Source organism: Pipistrellus kuhlii, unplaced genomic scaffold (genome assembly GCF_014108245.1).
Source record: "Pipistrellus kuhlii isolate mPipKuh1 unplaced genomic scaffold, mPipKuh1.p scaffold_m20_p_24, whole genome shotgun sequence".
Lineage (NCBI taxonomy): Eukaryota > Metazoa > Chordata > Mammalia > Chiroptera > Vespertilionidae > Pipistrellus > Pipistrellus kuhlii.
Window position 1 is genome coordinate 135,001 of NW_023425523.1, and position 19,286 is coordinate 154,286.

The 19,286-nt window shown below is 46.8% G+C and overlaps 2 protein-coding genes across 6 annotated transcripts in view; both read left to right on the forward strand.

The window, feature by feature from the left end:
- ZNF184 (zinc finger protein 184) overlaps positions 1-11,434 on the forward strand; it is a 12,313-nt gene extending 879 nt beyond the window's left edge. For all 5 annotated transcript variants that reach the window (XM_036453112.2, XM_045586777.1, XM_045586778.1 and 2 more), the window contains 4 exons: positions 3,595-3,662; positions 4,491-4,617; positions 4,966-5,061; positions 8,351-11,434. In XM_036453112.2, the coding sequence (XP_036309005.1) occupies positions 3,595-3,662; positions 4,491-4,617; positions 4,966-5,061; positions 8,351-10,290 (2,231 nt within the window). In that variant the 3' untranslated portion in view covers positions 10,291-11,434. The remainder of the gene's footprint in view (positions 1-3,594; positions 3,663-4,490; positions 4,618-4,965; positions 5,062-8,350) is intronic.
- A 2,122-nt stretch (positions 11,435-13,556) lies between these two features.
- Positions 13,557-16,918, forward strand: POM121L2 (POM121 transmembrane nucleoporin like 2). The gene has a single exon (XM_036453111.2). The coding sequence runs from the start codon at positions 13,710-13,712 to the stop codon at positions 16,773-16,775; it is 3,066 nt and encodes a 1,021-aa protein (XP_036309004.1). The 5' UTR covers positions 13,557-13,709; the 3' UTR covers positions 16,776-16,918.
- The last annotated feature ends 2,368 nt before the right edge of the window (positions 16,919-19,286 follow it).

The window sequence follows — 19,286 nt, forward strand, 5'->3', positions numbered from 1 at the left end:
CACTTGTCGGCTGAAGAGGCGGAAGGAGGAGGAAACCTTGAATTTAAGAATCAAGGAAAGAGACCGATTTACAGTGCAGGGAGAGACTTGGAGGAAGAGCTGGGGATGGGGAATGACAAGGAGGCATGATGCAGAATGTCTGATCCTCACATGGCATATTCATTCAATACTAGAGGCCCGATGCACGAAATTCGTGCGAGAGTGGGCCTTCTTTGCCCCGGCTGCCAGCACCGGCATCCCTCTGGCACTCATGACCCCGGCTTCCATGATCCAGGCTTTGTCCAGAAAGTCCTCTGGAAGGACATCAGGTCTAATTAGCATATTACGCTTTTTATTATTGGTCAGAATGGTAATCTTGAAGTCAGGAAAAAAGTCTTGGCAATCATTCTTTCAAGAAACCATTTTTCAACATATGGTTGGGAGCTGGCCAATGCCTGTAGGAGTGTGGCATTACACTCTCCGTTTTCTGTGGACTTTTCCCTCCTCTCTTTTTAAATTTTTTATGTTAGAAGTGCCTGTCCCTTCACTTCTGCATTGATCTTAGTTCTTGGAGTCCCCAAAGCAAAACTGTTTTCAGTCTCACACTGCTGTCCTTCACATATGTCAAATCAGTTATTACAACTATTCACAAATCCTTTTCTAAGCAGAATAGCCTCCATTCCTTTGATGCTTGTTCATGTGATACTTAGAGGCCTGGTGTACAAAATTCATGCACAAGGGGGCGAGTGGAGGTGTTGTTATCAGCCTAGCCTGCACCCTCTCCAATCTGGGACCCCTTGGGATTTCCGGCAGTCGGACATCCCTCTCACAATCCGGGACTGCTGGTTCCCAGCCGCTCTCCTGCCTGCCAGACTGATCACACCCAACCACTCTCTTGCCAGCCAGATTGCCCCCAGTTGTCCTCCCCTGCTGGCACGGTTGCCCCCAGCTGCCCTATCCTGGAGGCCTGGTCCCCCCAACTTCCCTCCCCTACTGGCCATCTTGTGGCGGCCATCTTTGACCACATGGGGGTAGCCATCTTGTGTGATAGCATGAGGGTCAATTTGCATGTTACCTTTTTATTATATAGGATATCAAGGCCTCTTCTCTGAAACTCACTGCAATGACAGCATGCTTCTAAAAAATGAAACAGTTCAGTGGATGTGCTTTCAAAAATACTAAAAGTACAATGTATTGCTTTATATTTGGATTCTGTGGTTTAGTATCATATTGTATTTGGATTTTAAAAATTAGCAATATTGCCGGGACCGGTTTGGCTCAATGGATAGAGCGTCAGCTTGGGGACTGAAGGGTCCCGGGTTCGATTCCGGTCAAGGGCATGTACCTTGGTTGCGGGCATATCCCCAGTGGGGGGTGTGCAAGAGGCAGCTGATCGATGACTCTCTCTCATCGATGTTTCTAACTATCTCCCTTCCTCTCTGTATAAAATCAATAAAATATATTAAAAAAAATAAAAAATAAAAATTAGCAATATTATGCTGTAAGCCCTAAATCATTTTTACATAATTTGCAGTGAACTTTGTGTAATAGAATTGGTTTTATTTTTTTATCCCCAATGCCAGGGCTTCACATGTATGATTATTTAATATTTTGGCCAAGAGCTCCAGCTTGTCCAAATAGTTAAGAATTTAATTACTCATTGTTTTACCTCTTTTTCCCAACTTTATGTAATTAGAAGATTTATTGTATATTCCTCTATTTCTTCCTACATGTTACCAAACAGATCAAGGTAAGCAAAGAGTTCTGTGACATGTCCCTTTAGATTTCCCTCTGCATTGTCACTGTCTTTACATGCTTTAGGTATGGCTATGCAGTCAGGTTTGGTTTAACCTATTATTATACAGTCATTTTTAAATTTTATTTCTTTGATATCATTAGAGGTCTTAACATTATTTATATTATTTATGTAGTTTGAGCTATACCTTATATTTGTCTCAATTCTTTGTCTCGATTCTATATATATATATATAATTTCAGAGAGAAAGGGAGAAGGAGAGAGGGAAACATCAATGATGAGAATCATTGAATAGCTGCCTCCTGCATGCCCCCTACATAGAGCTGCTTTGTCTCCAGGACTTGGTAGAGTGCCCTTGGTAGTAGGTGTCCTGTAAGGCCCTGTAGTTCAGCCTCCTCAGTGACCTGAGCTGGGCACTCTAGTGCTCCCCTTTGGGGGCTGTGTGCACAGTCTTGTAGTTGAGCCTTGATTGCTGGTGATGTCACTGGGAGGAGTTGAACTCCAGGTCAATTGGCTGTGAGGACCAGCTGGGACTACAGGGAGAGCTGATGTGCAAGAAACACCCCTATGGAGCAGGACTTGCTTCAGTGGGGCTTTGGTGCTCACCGAGTGTTCCCTTTGAGGGTGTGGCTTGTGGACGTGTAGAGTTGTAATCTGCTATGGTCTGAAGCTGCCCACTGGCTCTGCGGCCTCCCTGGAGGTGCAGAGTCAGTCACTGCCTGGGGCCACCCAGCAGGAGCCACAAAGAGTTCACCAGGTGGGTGCTGTTTGTATTGGGCTTGGAAGTGCCCAGGTGAGGCCCAGCTGTGAAGCAAGGCAGGCTGGTGCTTGGGCCTCTGATTGGTAGGTTTGGGGCATGCTTATGCCAGCTGCTGCTTGTTTAAGTGATTTTTAAAAAAATCTAAAGCCTGGGCCAGTTCAGGCCATTCATATGGAAAAGCCACTGCAAACAGCTTGTGTGGGGCTGCAAATAGGATGGGGCAGGGTCTCAGGAAATCACTAGGTTGGAGTGAACAGTGTGGACCATGCTGATGGAATCTCAGATATGGCTGCCAGCACAGGAACAATGACCCTGCGAGCACTGCCATCTGGGAGAAAGCCACCCCCAAGTTCCTGCCCTGATGCCAGCAGTTGTAGTGACCACGTCCATTTAACTCTAGACGTTCTTGCAAGGAGTATAAGTATATTCACTGCTCTGATGTTTAATTTGCATTAATAGCAAAGTTTCAAAAGGCCTGTGAAGACCTTGATCAGCTAGTGGGATCAATAAAGTAGTCTGATTATTTATTGTCTGATATATTAAATATATATATATTATTGATTATATATATATTTTTATTGATTTTTTAATATATATTTTATTGATTTTTTTTTACAGAGAGGGATAGAGAGTTAGAAACATCGATGAGAGAGAAACATCAATCAGCTGCCTCCTGCACACCCCCTACAGGGGATGTGCCGCAACCAAGATACATGCCCTTGACCGAAATTGAACCTGAAACCCTTCAGTCCACCGGCCGACGCTCTATCCACTGAGCCAAACCAGTTAGGGCTATTCATGTTTTTTATGTAACAGAGGAAGCAGCAGAAATATTTTGCCTCACTTAATAGGATCATAGATTGAGTTGTATGATCCATATTGGTATAAGTATCTAGAGACAAAATTGTTAATCTTAAAGTAATGATTTATATCAGGGCTATAGTCAGCAATTATCTTGATTCTTTTGGATTCTGTGAATTTGAACTAAAGGAAATGGCACAATTCCTGTTATCTTCAACTAGAAAAGTAAGTGGGCTTTACAGATTGCTGGGAGCAGCTATGGTGGACAGGATTCACTGGTTTCTTCTTCCTCACCTAGATCTGCCCTCTCCAATATCTGCCCTTCTCCAAGGGGGACATGATATACTCCCATCAGCCAGTTTTCAGGTAAGTTGGGATTTCCTGAAATGCCATTTTGCTCCTGCGAGTGGAATAGTATATTCTTTTGCTGTGGGGGTATATTTATCCAAAAACAAATGTTGTGTTTTATTCTAGGCTCCCATTTGATGTTCTTCATGTTCTGCTTCCCTAGCTTAACTAATGTATTTACCACTTACCTCTTGTTTATTAGTAGTTTGGCATGCTTCAATGTGGCAAATAAATATTTAAAAGGTGAAATGAATGCGTGGAAAATAGAGAATGAATAAGGTGTAGATGGATATTTGGACAAATAAGGTCAGAGAGTTGAGGTAGATTCTGATTATGGATAAAGATTATGAACAAAAGTTAACATAAGAATTAGCTGGTGTTATACAGGATTCATAAAAAATTGGAGGAGATGATTTATTTTGGCAAACAGTAAACGGTTGAACAAGGTTGGAATATGAAAGGTAGTGAATGTCTAGTAAGAAGTGAAAGCTTTATTTTATAGATCATTTGTGAACCATTAATTGTTGTTGTTTTACCCTCACCAGAAGATACATTTTACTGATTTTAGGGAGAGAAGGAGGAACATCTGTGTGAGAGAAACATCAATTGATTGCCTTCCATACATGCCCCAACCAGAGATGGAATCTGCAACGTGGTTGTGTCCTGACCGGGAACAGAACCCCCAACCTTTTGGTTTATGTTTTCATATTCATTTTACAAAGGTGGAAATATCAGAATCATTTTTCAGATAGCCCATGGCTTGCCTTACTCTGTCAGTATTGCTAACTTTACCCCTTTCCTAGGTAAATGCTTTGTGGTCCAGCAGAAATGTGTTTGGTATTTTAGGAATCAGTGACTTTCAAGGATGTGGTGGTGGACTTTACCCAGGAAGAATGGAAACAGCTGGATCCTGTACAGAGAGATTTATTCAGGGATGTGACATTGGAAAATTATACACATCTGGTCTCTATAGGTAGGATGATGCCTCTGAGTTAATATCTGGGGGTGTAAAGGAGCAAGGGGTTATTTTGTACTTAGGTGAATTTTGCCTTTAAGTTAGGAAATCAAGGATTCCTAATTTTGAAAGGCTTTTCTCTCTCCTAGCAAGTAGGACAGACTAATAATTTTTCTGAACCCAGATCAGTTCCCAAATTATACCGTGTGAGGGAATCTGTAACACTGACACTTGATATATAGATTCCCATCGGATCAGTCCCACATGTCTTTTCCTCTGGACACAGAGTGGTGAAGAGGAATTCTGACTGGGCACTTTTCCCTTACTGAAGACAGGTACCTGTCTTTTGTTTTCCCTCATGAGCAGGACTCCAAGTTTCCAAACCTGATGTGATTTCCCAGTTAGAGCAAGGGACAGAGCCGTGGAGTGTGGAGCCAGGCATTCCAGTGGGTGGCTGTGGAGGTAAGTAATGGGTCCCAGAGTTGAATGTCATTAACCCAACCACCAGCCTGACAAGAAGATTTCGTGTCTGAAATGTGGACGTACTTGCTTCTTGTGGAGAAATGGAATGCCACCGGGACTCCCTTATGCTTTGTCAAAACTCTGTCTCAAGACATTCTATTTTATACTCCTCAGAGAAGGCACCCTTCCTGCTTTTTGTAAAGTAATCTCTTGATTAGTTCTGGATTCCATCTTTTCCCATCTCCTTTGGGAACCTCAGTTCATAATTATCACTTCACTTTTCAGCCCTTACAGTTTTCTTTTGGGTTTCTTGGCTCTATCATTAGTACCTTCAAACAGAAGTAGGTAACCTTAATTTCCAACTACTTTCATTCAACATGGTTAATCTGTTAGGCTACCATCCAATCTGCCCCCCTGCTTTCCCATCCACACTCTGCAATAATGATTGCATCCTTCTTAATATCAGCTTCTGTTTCTGTCACTTTACCAGACTATCCTTGAAATTATACTTTCCTGCATGCCACCTACTAGGGATTGGGATCCAACCTGCAACTGGGGCATGTGCCCTTGACCAGGATTGAACCTGGGACCCTTCAGTCCATAGGCCTTATGCTCTATCGACTGAACCAAACCAGTTAGGGCTAAAGACTTTGTTTTATATTCATAATAAAACTTGGAAGAAGGGGATGGGGTGGAAATGGAGGAGAGTATAGGGAGCATAAATGATAGAGAAAAAAATAATTTTTTTTAATACACACACCAAAGAAAAAACACAAAAGTTAATAAGTACAAAGTTAATAAGTCTTTTATTTTTAAATATATTAATTTTCTAAATTACATATCATGAGACCATATTCTAATATAAAGGTTATAAAGGTGCAGTGTCATTACCAAAAAGAGATTATATTTAGGTAAAAAAAAAATACACCCATGTTACACAGATAATGTAGATAATTCCAGTGGGCAGAAAATCCCTTGAAGTATTTAGTTCCAGTCTCTTGTTCACTTTTTGTTGCTGGAAATGAGCCACTAATGACAGTCTTGGCAAGCTTGCCCCTGGTCCTGCCCTCTTCAGCATTTGGAGCAGACTTATCCTTAGCTGGTGACTTGGATGCTTCATGTCTATAACTTGATTTATAGTTCTGCAGGCATCTGTACAGGTACTTGAAGTTGTGATGGTACATACACTGAGGTGGGCACTGGTCCTGGGCTCTGTATGCATGATTTTTCTTACCCTCTTTCTTGACATCCTTTCTATGCTGCCATGTGACCTGGCCCCTGAAGAGTCATGATCATATTCTGATGTGTAGTCTTTCTCACTGGCCCATGGTGTTCCTTAGCTGCTAGTTGTCAACACCCCCTTTCCATGTGGTAAAGTGGAAATGGCTTTATGCAATTCCTAGGGTGCTGTTCAGTCTGACCTTCTGGAACTTTCTCTAGTCCTTCATTCCTTGCCCACCCCTGATATTCTGGTAACTGTTGCTTATGTAGAAGACATGGCAGTGTGGATAGCATAGGTCACAGTTTGTTGTCTTCAACTGGAATTCCATCCAGGGCTGGAGATGAGCCGCTTCCTCTGCTGGGCCTTTTCTCCTTTGATATCATCAGAGGCCATGGTCTCCAGTCCTCCACTGTGAAGTACTTCCAGGAGCTGAGGATATCTTCATGGCCATCTGCTGTACAAATATGTCTTTGTTAGTGTCGTTTCCATTGATGGCTATTTCCCAAAGCCTGTTGCTTTGATTGTTTGGTCCCTGCTTGGGAAGCTGCTCTGAACCTGCTACTCCTCCATAGGCGGCACCACGCCCCATGGTGCCAGATGTGGTCTGGCTCCCTGCTTGAGCTTGCAGGTATAAGAGTGATAGTCATTGACTGGGCTGGCTGCTTGGGTTAAGTCTGCTATACCCTCCAGTTACCAGATTTTTTAAACACAGCCTCTTTTTAAAATCTTATTGGTATTAGAAAGGTAGGGAGGGAAACATGGGTGTGAGAATATCGATCGGCTGCTTCCTACACTCCCAGTACTAGGGGTTGAGCCTGCAACCTGGGCATGTGCCCTGACTAGAATCAAACTGGTGATCTCCAATGTTTGACCAACTGAACCATTTGGGTCAGGACAAATACAGTCATTTTTCTTGGCTGAATTGCTAGCATTGACTACCCTACTTCATTTACTTGTCATCTTTCTTTTCTTAGGACTTGACAAACACACCCTAACCCCCAGAGTAGAAAATACAGTAGTGTAACTCTACTTCCTGATAATGTACTTCTCTTTTTGTTTCATCTATTGTTTTCTTTGCTAATAAACTGCCTTCTTTCATTAGTATATTTTAATCATCCCATTATCTTACACACTCACCTGTGTTCTTTTATTACATACATTCCTATGGCTTCAGCTATTGTTTTCCTTTATTTTTTGAGTTGATATTTTCTAACCTATATTTCAGGATCTTAGTTATTCTGCTTCTTTTGGTGTCCATCACCACAGATATTATATAGTCTCCATTTCTGTTCCTAATTCTCAGCATACCTAGAGTCAAACTGTTTTCCTCCCCTCCCCATTAAATTATTTCTACTACTATTTACAGCTTTCCCATTTTTAGCAATGAAATGAGTGTTACTTCAGTATTCCAGGCCAGAATCCATGCAGCCTTTGCCAGGTATTTTTTGTTTGTTCTGTCTTGACATCAGAGTTCTTATTTCTGTGTTGTTGTTTATCAGTGAGAAATCTCAGTTCAGACTACCTCCTCTTAGCCTAGTGTGTCTCCTCTTAGTTATCTCTCTGTCACCCTTTAAATTAATAATTTCCTTAAATGGAATTTCCTTATGAGTTCTTACAGATGACATATAAAACTGAATTACCCCTACCTGGTTTGGCTCAGTGGATAGAGCATTGGCCTGCAAACTGAAAGGTCCCAGATTCAATGTGCCCAGATTGTGGGCTCGTTCCCCAGTGGGGGACTCGCAGGAGGCCGCCAACCCATGACTCTCTCTCATTATGAATGTTTCTATATCACTCTCCCTCTTCTTTCTTCTCTGATATCAATAAAAAATATTAAAAAAAAACACACACCTGAATTAGATATTCTCTTTCTATTTTTTATTTATATAGCATTCTCCTTAGCTCCTTCCAAATTTCTCCTCAAATAATAGGGCTATTTTTGAAAATACTCAGAATATCCTGAGGGCTTTAAATTTCATTTAATTAGGTCATTTCCAAAACTGCCGTTCATTTACTATTTGTTTTTTACCTCCCTATTCAGAGAATACTGGCATTTTTTTCTTTCAGACTGGGAAACAAGACCAGAAAAAAACTTATCAGTCCCAGAGCCATCTCCAGAGGCAATAGTAGAAAAACACAAAAGTGATCAGTCTTGGAGTTCTAATTCCTCAGAAGCATTGTCATCTAAAGAAAATCTAGAGAGGAAGCAGGCAAATGAACAGACATTGCCAAAGGAAATAAAAATAACTGAGAATACAATACCACATTTGGAGAGAGACCATGTAAATCATGACTTTGAAAAAAACATCAATATTAGTTCAAATGTAGTACGACAACAGGACATATCTCCAAAAGAGACTGCTACTAAAACAAGCACCAAACAGAATTTAAAACCAGTTAAAAAAGAGAAATCTTGTAAGTGCAATGAGTGTGGGAAAGCTTTTAGTTATTGTTCGGCGCTTATTCGCCATCAGAGAACACATACTGGAGAAAAACCTTACAAATGCAATGAATGCGAGAAAGCCTTTAGCAGAAGCGAAAACCTTATAAACCATCAAAGAATTCATACTGGGGATAAACCATATAAATGTGATCAATGTGGAAAAGGCTTTATTGAGGGTCCATCTCTTACTCAACATCAAAGAATTCATACGGGAGAAAAACCCTATAAATGTGAGGAATGTGGGAAAGCCTTTAGTCAGAGGACCCATCTTGTTCAGCATCATAGAATTCATACTGGTGAGAAGCCGTATACTTGTAATGAATGTGGAAAAGCCTTTAGCCAGAGAGGCCACTTTATGGAACATCAGAAAATTCATACAGGAGAAAAACCATTTAAATGTCCTGAGTGTGATAAGACCTTCACAAGGAGCACTCACCTTACTCAACATCAAAAAATCCATACTGGAGAGAAAACCTATAAGTGTAATGAATGTGGGAAGGCCTTCAATGGGCCCTCAACATTTATCCGTCATCATATGATTCACACTGGTGAAAAACCATATGAATGCAATGAATGTGGAAAAGCCTTCAGTCAGCACTCGAACCTCACTCAACATCAGAAAACGCACACTGGGGAGAAACCTTATGATTGTGCTGAATGTGGAAAGTCCTTTAGTTACTGGTCATCCCTGGCTCAACATCTGAAAATTCATACCGGAGAAAAACCTTACAAATGCAATGAATGTGGGAAGGCCTTCAGTTACTGCTCATCCCTTACACAGCACCGCCGAATCCACACCAGAGAAAAACCCTTTGAATGCAATGAATGTGGGAAGGCTTTTAGTTACCTTTCAAACCTTAATCAGCATCAGAAGACTCATACCCAAGAGAAAGCTTATGAATGTAAGGAATGTGGAAAAGCCTTTATTCGGAGTTCATCTCTTGCTAAGCACGAAAGAATTCATACTGGTGAGAAACCCTATCAGTGTCATGAATGTGGGAAAACCTTTAGTTATGGCTCATCCCTTATTCAGCATAGGAAAATACATACTGGAGAAAGACCCTACAAGTGCAATGAATGTGGGAGAGCCTTCAACCAGAACATACACCTTACACAACATAAGAGAATTCACACGGGAGCAAAACCTTATGAGTGTGGTGAGTGTGGCAAAGCCTTTCGACATTGTTCATCTCTTGCTCAGCATCAAAAAACTCACACAGAAGAAAAGCCCTACCAGTGTAATAAATGTGAAAAGGCATTTAGCCAGAGCTCCCATCTGACTCAGCATGAAAGAATCCACACTGGAGAGAAGCCATTTAAGTGTAACGAATGTGACAAAGCCTTCAGCCGGAGCACTCATCTGACTGAGCATCAGAACACTCACACTGGGGAGAAGCCATACAACTGTAACGAGTGCAGGAAGACTTTCAGCCAGAGCACTTACCTCATTCAGCATCAGAGAGTTCATTCAGGAGAAAAACCTTTTGGATGTAATGATTGTGGAAAAGCCTTCAGGTATCGTTCTGCTCTCAACAAACATCAGAGGCTACACCCTGGCATATGACTGTACTGTGAAGAACCAGAATGGATTGAGAAACTGCTTAACTCATTTTAACTGTTTACTCTCACACTGTGGAATGGAAAGTGCATTGGGCTGAAGTAATCAATTATGTTAAGCTACTTTGTAACGTTAGAAAATTCAACTGCTTCAGGCCTCTTTTTCTTCTGTGAAATGAGGGATTTGGAGACGATTTCAAACGTTGTTTGGAGGCTTATATTCAGTCTACTCATAATATATTCTTGAATAGGATTACTATACAACACATTTTGCTGTGTTGCATCTAGACTATGTTTGTGCATGTTTTGCTAAGAGAAAGTATTTACACTTCAGCAACGAGGGATCTATTGTGCTCCTGTTCTAATGCATTTAAACTGTTTGAGTAACTGGTTTCTATTTAATAAAAAGGATTATAAAATACCCTCATGTTAATAATTCAGTAGCATGTAATGTCTTAGCACAAGTATTGAACTTTCCTATTATTTTCTATTATGTTTTAACATTCTAATTTATTACAACTCTAGAGATTCTCTTCTACAGCTCAAACTAGTGTTACCTGACCCTAGTGGCATAGTGGAATTGTTTTAGGAACTATACACTATTGCTAAATCATGCCTGGTATACAGCTTCATAGTTTAAATTACAAAAAAAAATTTTAAAAAATCAAATGTTGGGCCACAGATTATATTAGAATTCTTTTGAGTCCTCAAAATGTATGGACTTGGTGTCTTGATGGCCCACCAGCCCCTTTTCTTAAATTATTTCATCCTCTTATTGCCTTTACTCTCCATCTCCATTTCCTTTCACAGGCAAATTTTAAAAGACAACTTGTGTTGGGAGAATAAAGACAAAAGATATATAAAGATGACTGATGGGATGTAAAAGTTAAATTAATCACCAGCTGTCCCTTTACCTCCCAAAATTGCATAAAAAGCGATCAACTAAGAATTGGGGCGAAGGACTATTCCTCCACAACTCCAAGCTCATGTTTACACTACTTCAAACACCTAGGTTTCATAACTATAGTTCTTTTTCTATCTTTCATTGTTACAAAATTTTAATGCAAGATGCTCTGATTAGTTTGCAAGAACGACTAATTCATACCAGGAAAGACAGAAAATCACTAGCAGAATTAAACACAACCTTTGCATAAAAATGGGATTGGAAAATGAGTATCATAGTTAGCAAGCATAACCAACAATGCACTTACTTCATTAAAACCAAGCACTCCCTTGAATTTAGATCTCCAAACTGCTGTATCGGAAAGCATTAAACGTTGTTAAAGATCGTGAGTGCATAGTCACGAGTCTTGTATCAAACAGTTTCATTACAGAAGACAGCGCATCTGAAGCAGCCTCCCTCTGGTGAAGCGAAAGCGCGCTCCCTGCTGCTCCCGTGCTCTCCGTGAGACTGGGCTCCCTCCTCTGCCATCCCACTTTGTCCACGCATTACATTGGGTTCACACCTCCTCAAGAAGTCCGTCCATAGCCAGAATCCACACGTTAACAAGTTAGTGAACTAATATTTGAAAAGGAAAACAAAAAACAACAACAAAAAAAAAAACACCGGCGGGTGCGTGGTGGGTAGGGTCCACTCACCAGGCAAATGCGCCCCTGGCGTTGCTGCTGGGCGGAGCAGGCGGACCTGCAGAAGAGTGAGTGAGTGGGTGGGCGGTCCTGCGAGTGGAGCCTCCCAGCCAGATGCCGCACCCTCCCGGCTCTTTGGGGCATCTGGCTTCACGGAGGCCCCGAGCCTTGAAAAGAATGGGTTTCGGCAGAGGCTGGTGGTTCCACCCCTGGACTCCTGGGAGCTACCACCCGTGAAAAGGGGGCCAAGGCGGCCTTGGCTAGGGGGGCCGGAGAAGGGCCAGACACACCCTCAGCACGCGGGGGTCCGGCCCTGTGCGCAGCCTTCCCGACCCACCCACCGTGGGAGCCCCTCTCCCTCTCGCAGGGCCTTGCCAAGCGCCTGGCCTTGGGCTCGGGCATCATCGTGGAGACAGCATCATCGTGGAGACATCAGACGGCGCTGGCAGAGCCACAGTGACATTTTCTTAAAGCTGACAGCCCACCCTCCCCATCCCTGATTCCTTCTGAAATCATTATTAGGAGAGCACTACTTTTTTTTATTATTATTTTATGGATTATTTTTTACAGAGAGGAAGAGAGAGGGATAGAGTTAGAAACATCGATCAGCTGCCTCTTGCACACCCCCTACTGGGGATGTGCCTGCAACCAAGGTACATGCCCTTGACCGGAATCGACGCTCTATCCACTGAGCCAAACCAGTTTCGGCAGAGAATTACTTTAAAAAACAAACAAAACAAAAAACAAAAACAAACAAACAAAAAAAAAACCACACACACACTTTTAAAAATTGATTTCAGCCGAAACCGGTTTGGCTCAGTGGTAGAGCGTAGGTCTGCGGACTGAAAGGTCCTGGGTTCGATTCCAGTCAAGGGCATGTACCTTGGTTACGGGCACATCCCGGGTGGGGGGTGTGCAAGAGGCAGCTGGTCAACGTTTCTCTCTCATCAACATTTCTATCAACGTTTCTAGCTCTCTCTGTAAAAAAATCAATAAAATATATTTTAAAAAATTGATTTCAGAAAGGAAGTGAGAGAGAGAAGCATCAATGAGAGAGAATAGTGGATCAGCTGCCCCTCGGGGGCTCAGGCTCTGGGTAGCGAAAGGGGGCCTCACTGACTCAGAGGACCAGCCAGGAGCACTGGACCCAATGGGGCTGTGCCCTCCGCACTGGCCTTCCTGCAACCGGCAGGTGCCAGTCCTCTGCCAGGAGGACAAGCTCCCGGTCTCACCCAGGCTCGCCTCGCAGCAGATGCATCCAGGCCGACCTCCCACAACCGCCCTCTGAGTCGGACAGGGCCTCCGGAGGCCTCCTCTCTCCGCCCCGGAAGGCACCGCCGGTCCCGAGCTCGGCTACGTCGCCATCTCGCCGCCCGCGGCTCCACCTGGCGCGCTGCGCCGCTCCCATCCAGCTGCGCGGGCTCCGGTCCTGGTCTCCCGCTCCGACCCCGGGGTCCGCGCGGGATCGCGAGCCAGTCTGCCGTCAGCGCTGGGGACCCGGCGCCTCGTACTCCAGGCACCTTCCCCCCAATGCACGGACCAGCCCTTCACCCCTCGCGCCCCCGGACCCACCTCTCTCTGTCCCCGCGCATGGCTCAGGTCCCCACACCGCAGAGCCTGCGGGCTGCCGCGCCCCGCGCGCCCCGGCTCCCGCGGATGCTGATGGCTTGGCGCGGGGCCCGCAGGTGCGGGGCGCCCCAACACCCTCGCTTTTCCCTCGCGCCGGGATCCCAACCGTCACCGAACCCTGCGCGCCGGGACTCGGCGGAGCCGGCGGGTGTCGGACCCCTCGGAGGCCGACGCCGTCCCCAAAGTCGCCGAGTCGCCTCGCCGCTCCGCATGGGCGGCTACCTGGGCAAATGGGGGGCTCCGCCCCCCGCGGCCGAGGGGGCTGCAGACCCGCCGCAGAGGCCCGCGACCCGCCAGCCCTCCCAGGCCCTTCACCAGCTCCACCGGGTTCAGCACGTCCACCGCGCCCACCCTGCGCCGCGGCTCCGTCCGGGCCGGAGGCCGCGGGACTGGGACCCCGCCAACCCCGCCTCGTGGGCAGCGAGTGAGGCCTGGAGGCGCTTCCCCATGCGGCGCCCCCAGCGTTCCATCGTGGGGCCGCTGCCCGCGGACTGGTGGGAGAGCTACCTGAAGCGCACCATCTGGTCCCTCCGGCACCCCCGGGCGGTGTGGAGCCCCGTGACCGTCAGAATCACCCCCCGGGCGCAGCGAGGGCTCCCCGCCGGGCCCCGGGCGCAGACCATCCGCTCGGCAGGGGCTTCCGCCTTGGAGACGCCCCCGGACCCGCGTGCGAAGGAGACGGTGCTCCAGGTCCTCAGAGAGTCCAAGCCAGGGAGGCTGCGGCCGGAGGAGCCGCTGCCCCGGGCCCCCGTGAGGCCGGACAGCGAGCGGGGAAGCCCCGAGGCCACAGTGTCTGCGTTCAAGCCTCTGGGGCGGAGTGGGAACCCCGCTGCCTTCGTGCCCAACCTCGGGCCTCTGAGCTTAGGCCAGGGCTTGAACAGGAGGCCCAGCTCCTGTTCCCTGAGCTCCGTGGCCAGCTCGCGCCCAGCGGGCCCCCTGGGCGCCAAGAGAAACGCGATCACCAGCTCGTACAGCTCCGCCGGAGGCCTCTCTGCGCCTGGGAAGAGACGAGCGCCCCTCCCGACGCCCGAGTGGCCGGTGAGGAAGAGCGGTCCTCAGCGGCGCGTGCCAGGCCCGCTGGCCTCGGAGGAGCCCCGGGCAGCGTCCGGCAGCCCCGGGCCGCGACGCGAGGAGACTCCACAGCTGCTCGCTGGCCCTGCGCCCCCGCTGGCCCTGAGTCCATCCCCCCAGCTCGGCTATGCAGTCCCCGCTGAGGACCTGGCCTCGGGGACAGAAGGTAGGCTTCCGTGGAGCAGCAAAACCAAGAAGGATGTCACGGATGCCACCGCAGACCCTGCACCTGACGCCCAGTCTGCGGCTCTGCCTTCCCTGTCCCGCACCCTGTCTCCTGCAGGCCCCGATCCAGCCGAGGGCGCAGATCCTCAGGTGGCATCTCCAGGCCCACGGGCCTCCCCAGAGCCTGTGGGAGAGAGAACCAGTATGGTCCACTCGACTCCAGAGACGCCCAGCCTGCTGGCCCCACTCAGGTGCTCCGGGGCAGAACCCCATGCAGGCCCCTCTGCAGGCTCAGAGTCCACAGCTGCTGTCACCTTTCTGACCCCTGTTCCCCCCACCTCACCTGTCACTGACACCACACGGCCACCCTCAACCTGTCAGGCTGACACGTCTCACACGCCCCCGGGCCCACCTGCCATCACCCCCAAGGCACCCTCCACAGAAAGGACTGCGTTTGGAGGGGTGAGGAGGCCGGTTCACCATCTTTCTGCCTCTGCACCGCCTGCTGCCACCTCTGCTGACCCCACATCAAAGCCCAGTTGGAGGTCCCCACCCAACAATGAGGCCGGAGTCTCCTTATCTTCCAGCATCTCACCGACAACGGCAGCCCGACCCCCTCCAGGTCTCTCAATGCCCACCTTCAAGCCCGTCTTCGGAGGCATCGAACCGCTTAAAAAGAGGCCTGCAATCCCTCCTTTCTCCTTTGAACAGACCTCTCCTCCAGGTCCTCCTGCTGCTGCCCACCTCTTCCACAGCCTGGGCAAGATCAGCTCTATAGCCACCTCCACCACCCCGGTCAGCAAACCCACAGACTCATCTCTCAAGCCACCTCGGGATTTTGGCGGAGTAGGTGTTACCAGGACTGTAGGCAACACTTACTCTGACACTCCCCCTCCTCACACTTTTCCCCTTGAGGCTTCCCATGCCTTCAGGGCCAATTTCTCGAGCCCAGTCACGGGCTTCACTTTCCCAGCTCCCCAGCTTTCTACCATTCCCATGGTAAATGTGGGCAACATCTTCAGCCAGGTCTTTCCCAGCTCTGTCCAACTATCCCCTAGGAAAACCGCTGCCCATTTTAAGGGCAAGGGCATCCCTCTGTCGCCCTCAGCCCTTGTAACCTCAAGCCAGCCCAGGTTGTCATCGGGCATCTCCAACCCAACCTCAGCACTCACCGCTTCTTTGGGGTCAAGCTCAAAGCCACTTTTCCCACAATCCCTGGGAGTCATGCCCCAGCCTGTGTTTGGAGCTTCAGGTGGGCAAAGGCAAGCGGCTCACCAACCAGCCCTTAGCCCATGCTTCAAGAGCTCTTTTGTTTTTGGAAGCTCAGCAGTGGTATCCCCAACCCCAGCCTCAACTCCAGCCCAGCCAGCCTTTGGCGGCCCCACACAGTCAGCATTTGGGGTGTTGACACCCTCTGCCTCCACCTTCCATGTCCCTGCCAGCATCCAGACAGGCACAGGCATCACCCCAGCAGGCTTTCTCTTGGGTCCAGCTAGTGCCACTAGTTTTGGGGTTGTCTCCCAGACCCACCAGAGTGGGGTTCAGACCTCAGTGTTTGGCAGCACAGCCCCACGACCTTTTGCCTTTGGGGGGTTAGTGACCCCTATGGACTGTGGGGAGGCTGGGGACAGCATGACCATCCCAGACATGAGCTCCAACTCTGGAGTGTTCTCCATCGGAGCAATGCCCGGTAGGGCCACACATACCGTCACACCCTTTGGAAAAGGCTGGAGTCAGAACACCCAGGGCCTGACCCCCCAGAACACACCCTTTGCCTTGGGGAGGCCCAGTATTTCTACCAGAAAGATTGTGTTTGGAGGCCCTCCCATGGCCCCCTTTGCTCACAGCCTCCCTGTCCCCAGACCAGTTAAGACGGGCAGTAGCTTTGGCTCAGGGATTTCCTCTCCACCTGTCCAGGGATCCCTTGGAAGAGGGTCTTTCAGATCAGCAGTCCCTTCATTTTCCATTGGTGCCAAACCCAAAACTCCAAAGAATCGGGAGTCGGGGCATTCCCGAAGGCATCATCCTCACAAGAAATAGCTTGTGTCCCTCACCCTCACCCTGACTCGGACCTCTGTGTTGTTGGGAAGAGCCTCCATATCCTCTAATTTTCTAAGGAAAAAATGCCCAGATTTAAGGCTAGATATTGATGTTCACCTGCGGGTCCTCATCCATATCCTAGAAGGTGGGGCATCAGGATGTCTAGTGGTGACAGCAGAAAGAAACCGGGTGGAACCTCTGGACTCTTGCCCCCCTACCCCCTGCCCATTCCTCTCTGCATCACGTGTAAGTTCAGTCAGTACACTGCTTCCTGCTTTTCCCCTGGGAACGGATATGCCAGGAAGGTAGCGGGTACAGCCCCACCCTCTTGCATCTTTGGGAGTAGGAATGGATTTGAAGTCTTAGCTTTTATTCGGCTTTAAGAATAGGGTCCCTTTCTTTGATCCCTGGGAATGCCAAGTCCTCATTCTTGGAAGAAGGGCCCACTCCTCATTCCAGAAAAGGGAAGCTCTTGACCAGTGAACCTCCAGGCTTGGAGCAGGCAGGTGGGCCTTGCCTCTTTGTCCACCATTCTCCAGTCTGTACACAAAGACCCCTCTTCATGGTGTCTAATAGGACTGCTTTGTGTGCTGTTTGGAGGACAAATGACCAGACCTACCTGTGGAACCTGAGTCTGGGCCTGCCTTACTGGATGAGTTGAATCACACCACATTGTGTCTACAAATGCTCATTTTCAAGTGTTTTTGGCTTTAAGGGATGACTTGTCAGAAAGAGCTAGGGCCAGGCAGGGCCAGGCAGAGTGGTGCAACCATTCTCTCTACAACATTGGCCATGTTGCCTCCAGCAGGAGCAAGAAATGCAGTTACGAAACCAAAGCCTACACCTCATTTTCCTTTTAATTTGTATCTGAAACCACTCCTCCATGTTCATGTCTTGGGGATAGGGAAGGAAGTGGGGGGGGGGGGGGGGCAGGAAGCTTCTTGGGCCTGAGAACAAAGGAAGAAAGCAAAAGAGAGCAGATATCTGGGCTGGTCTCTGCTCTGTAACCAATGACAGGCCTATGAATGAGCTGTGGCATCCCAAAGAAGAAAAGAGACAAAACAACTCCCTGTAGATACCTCTCTCCTGTTCTGTTCTATGGATACCTTGAAAGAGGCCTCACTGGAAAACTAGCCATCTTAAATTGGTTGATAAAATAAAAATTGTCTAAGTCAATGATGTAGAAATGACTGTGAAACTCATGTCAATTTGGAGGAAGAAAGATGTTAAAAAGCTTGCCTAAGCTCACCTCTTAGTTGAGGGGAGATACAAGATTTAAACCCAAAAGGTCCCAAGGTCTAGACTTCTCCTCCCTCATATAGCAAATCACCAAGGTTATAACTTGAACCCAAGTCTCAATATCCATGCTAGTTGCTCCAGTAAAGTAAATGGGTGATACTGTATAGAACCTATTCACATAATGATGAACACATACTCACTTCCTGTTACATTTATCATATTCTGTGAGAAGAAAGTCACAGGTTAAGCCAGATCCTCCAGAGATGAGATCGAACAAGGGCATGACTGTGGGAACCCCTTTCACATCCCATGTGATTCAGGGTTCGGGTTCTGGAGAAGGCCGAACACGAATGAAAAGAGATCTCTGAACGTGCTCTTGTCTGGGAACAATTTTCTCTCCAATTTTAATTTTGGAAATGGGGGTCAGGTGGTAGTCCAACTCTAGTGGGAGGATTACTACTCGCTCTGGCTTTGCCGTCCCTTTTACTAAGATTAAAATTATAGGATACACCCATATCCCCTAGGGTAGGCAGACTCCAAAAAAAGCCAATCAGTGAATTTAGGACTAACAGGTGGGGGCTGCTTCAACTACCAATATCTAGTAATTAGCTTTAGAGCAATTAAGGTTGACCAGCCCTCCGAATTCCCTGTCCACAACTCTCTATTATTAAAACAATGATTGGCTTCTGGCACATGACCATGGGAGGAGGTAATTGGGACCATATTGAGAGTCTGCTTGTCCTGCTGGTTTCTGACCAGCTCATCTCCACCTGTGACACTTGTGTGTCATGTCCTACCGTTTCACATGATGAAAAGTGAAAAGAGAAAAAACTAAGCTTGGGTGGATGGGCATTGACCCTTCCATAGAAGGCACCCAGAAAGGATTTGTTAAAATAACTTTATTTTACATGTATATGTATATATTACACATACATATTTTAGTATATTACTTTTTGTTTAATCTTATACTCATGCACTTGTTTTCATGACAACAAATACTCTTCGCAAATATAATTCTGAAAATTCCATGTATTTTATTGAATGGGGGACACTTAGGGACCATATGCTTCATGCCTATTTTGTGTCAATGTTAGTGAATGCATTAAGCTCATATATATTGGTTACTTTAAACCAATTATACTTTGTTTATACATTCCAAATATTTTTCTTAATAATGCTGAATACATATTTAATACATATCTGTATTAAAATCTTTATCTACATCCGTATTTCCCAAGGATTGAAGCTTAGAAGTGGAACCATTGGGTAAAT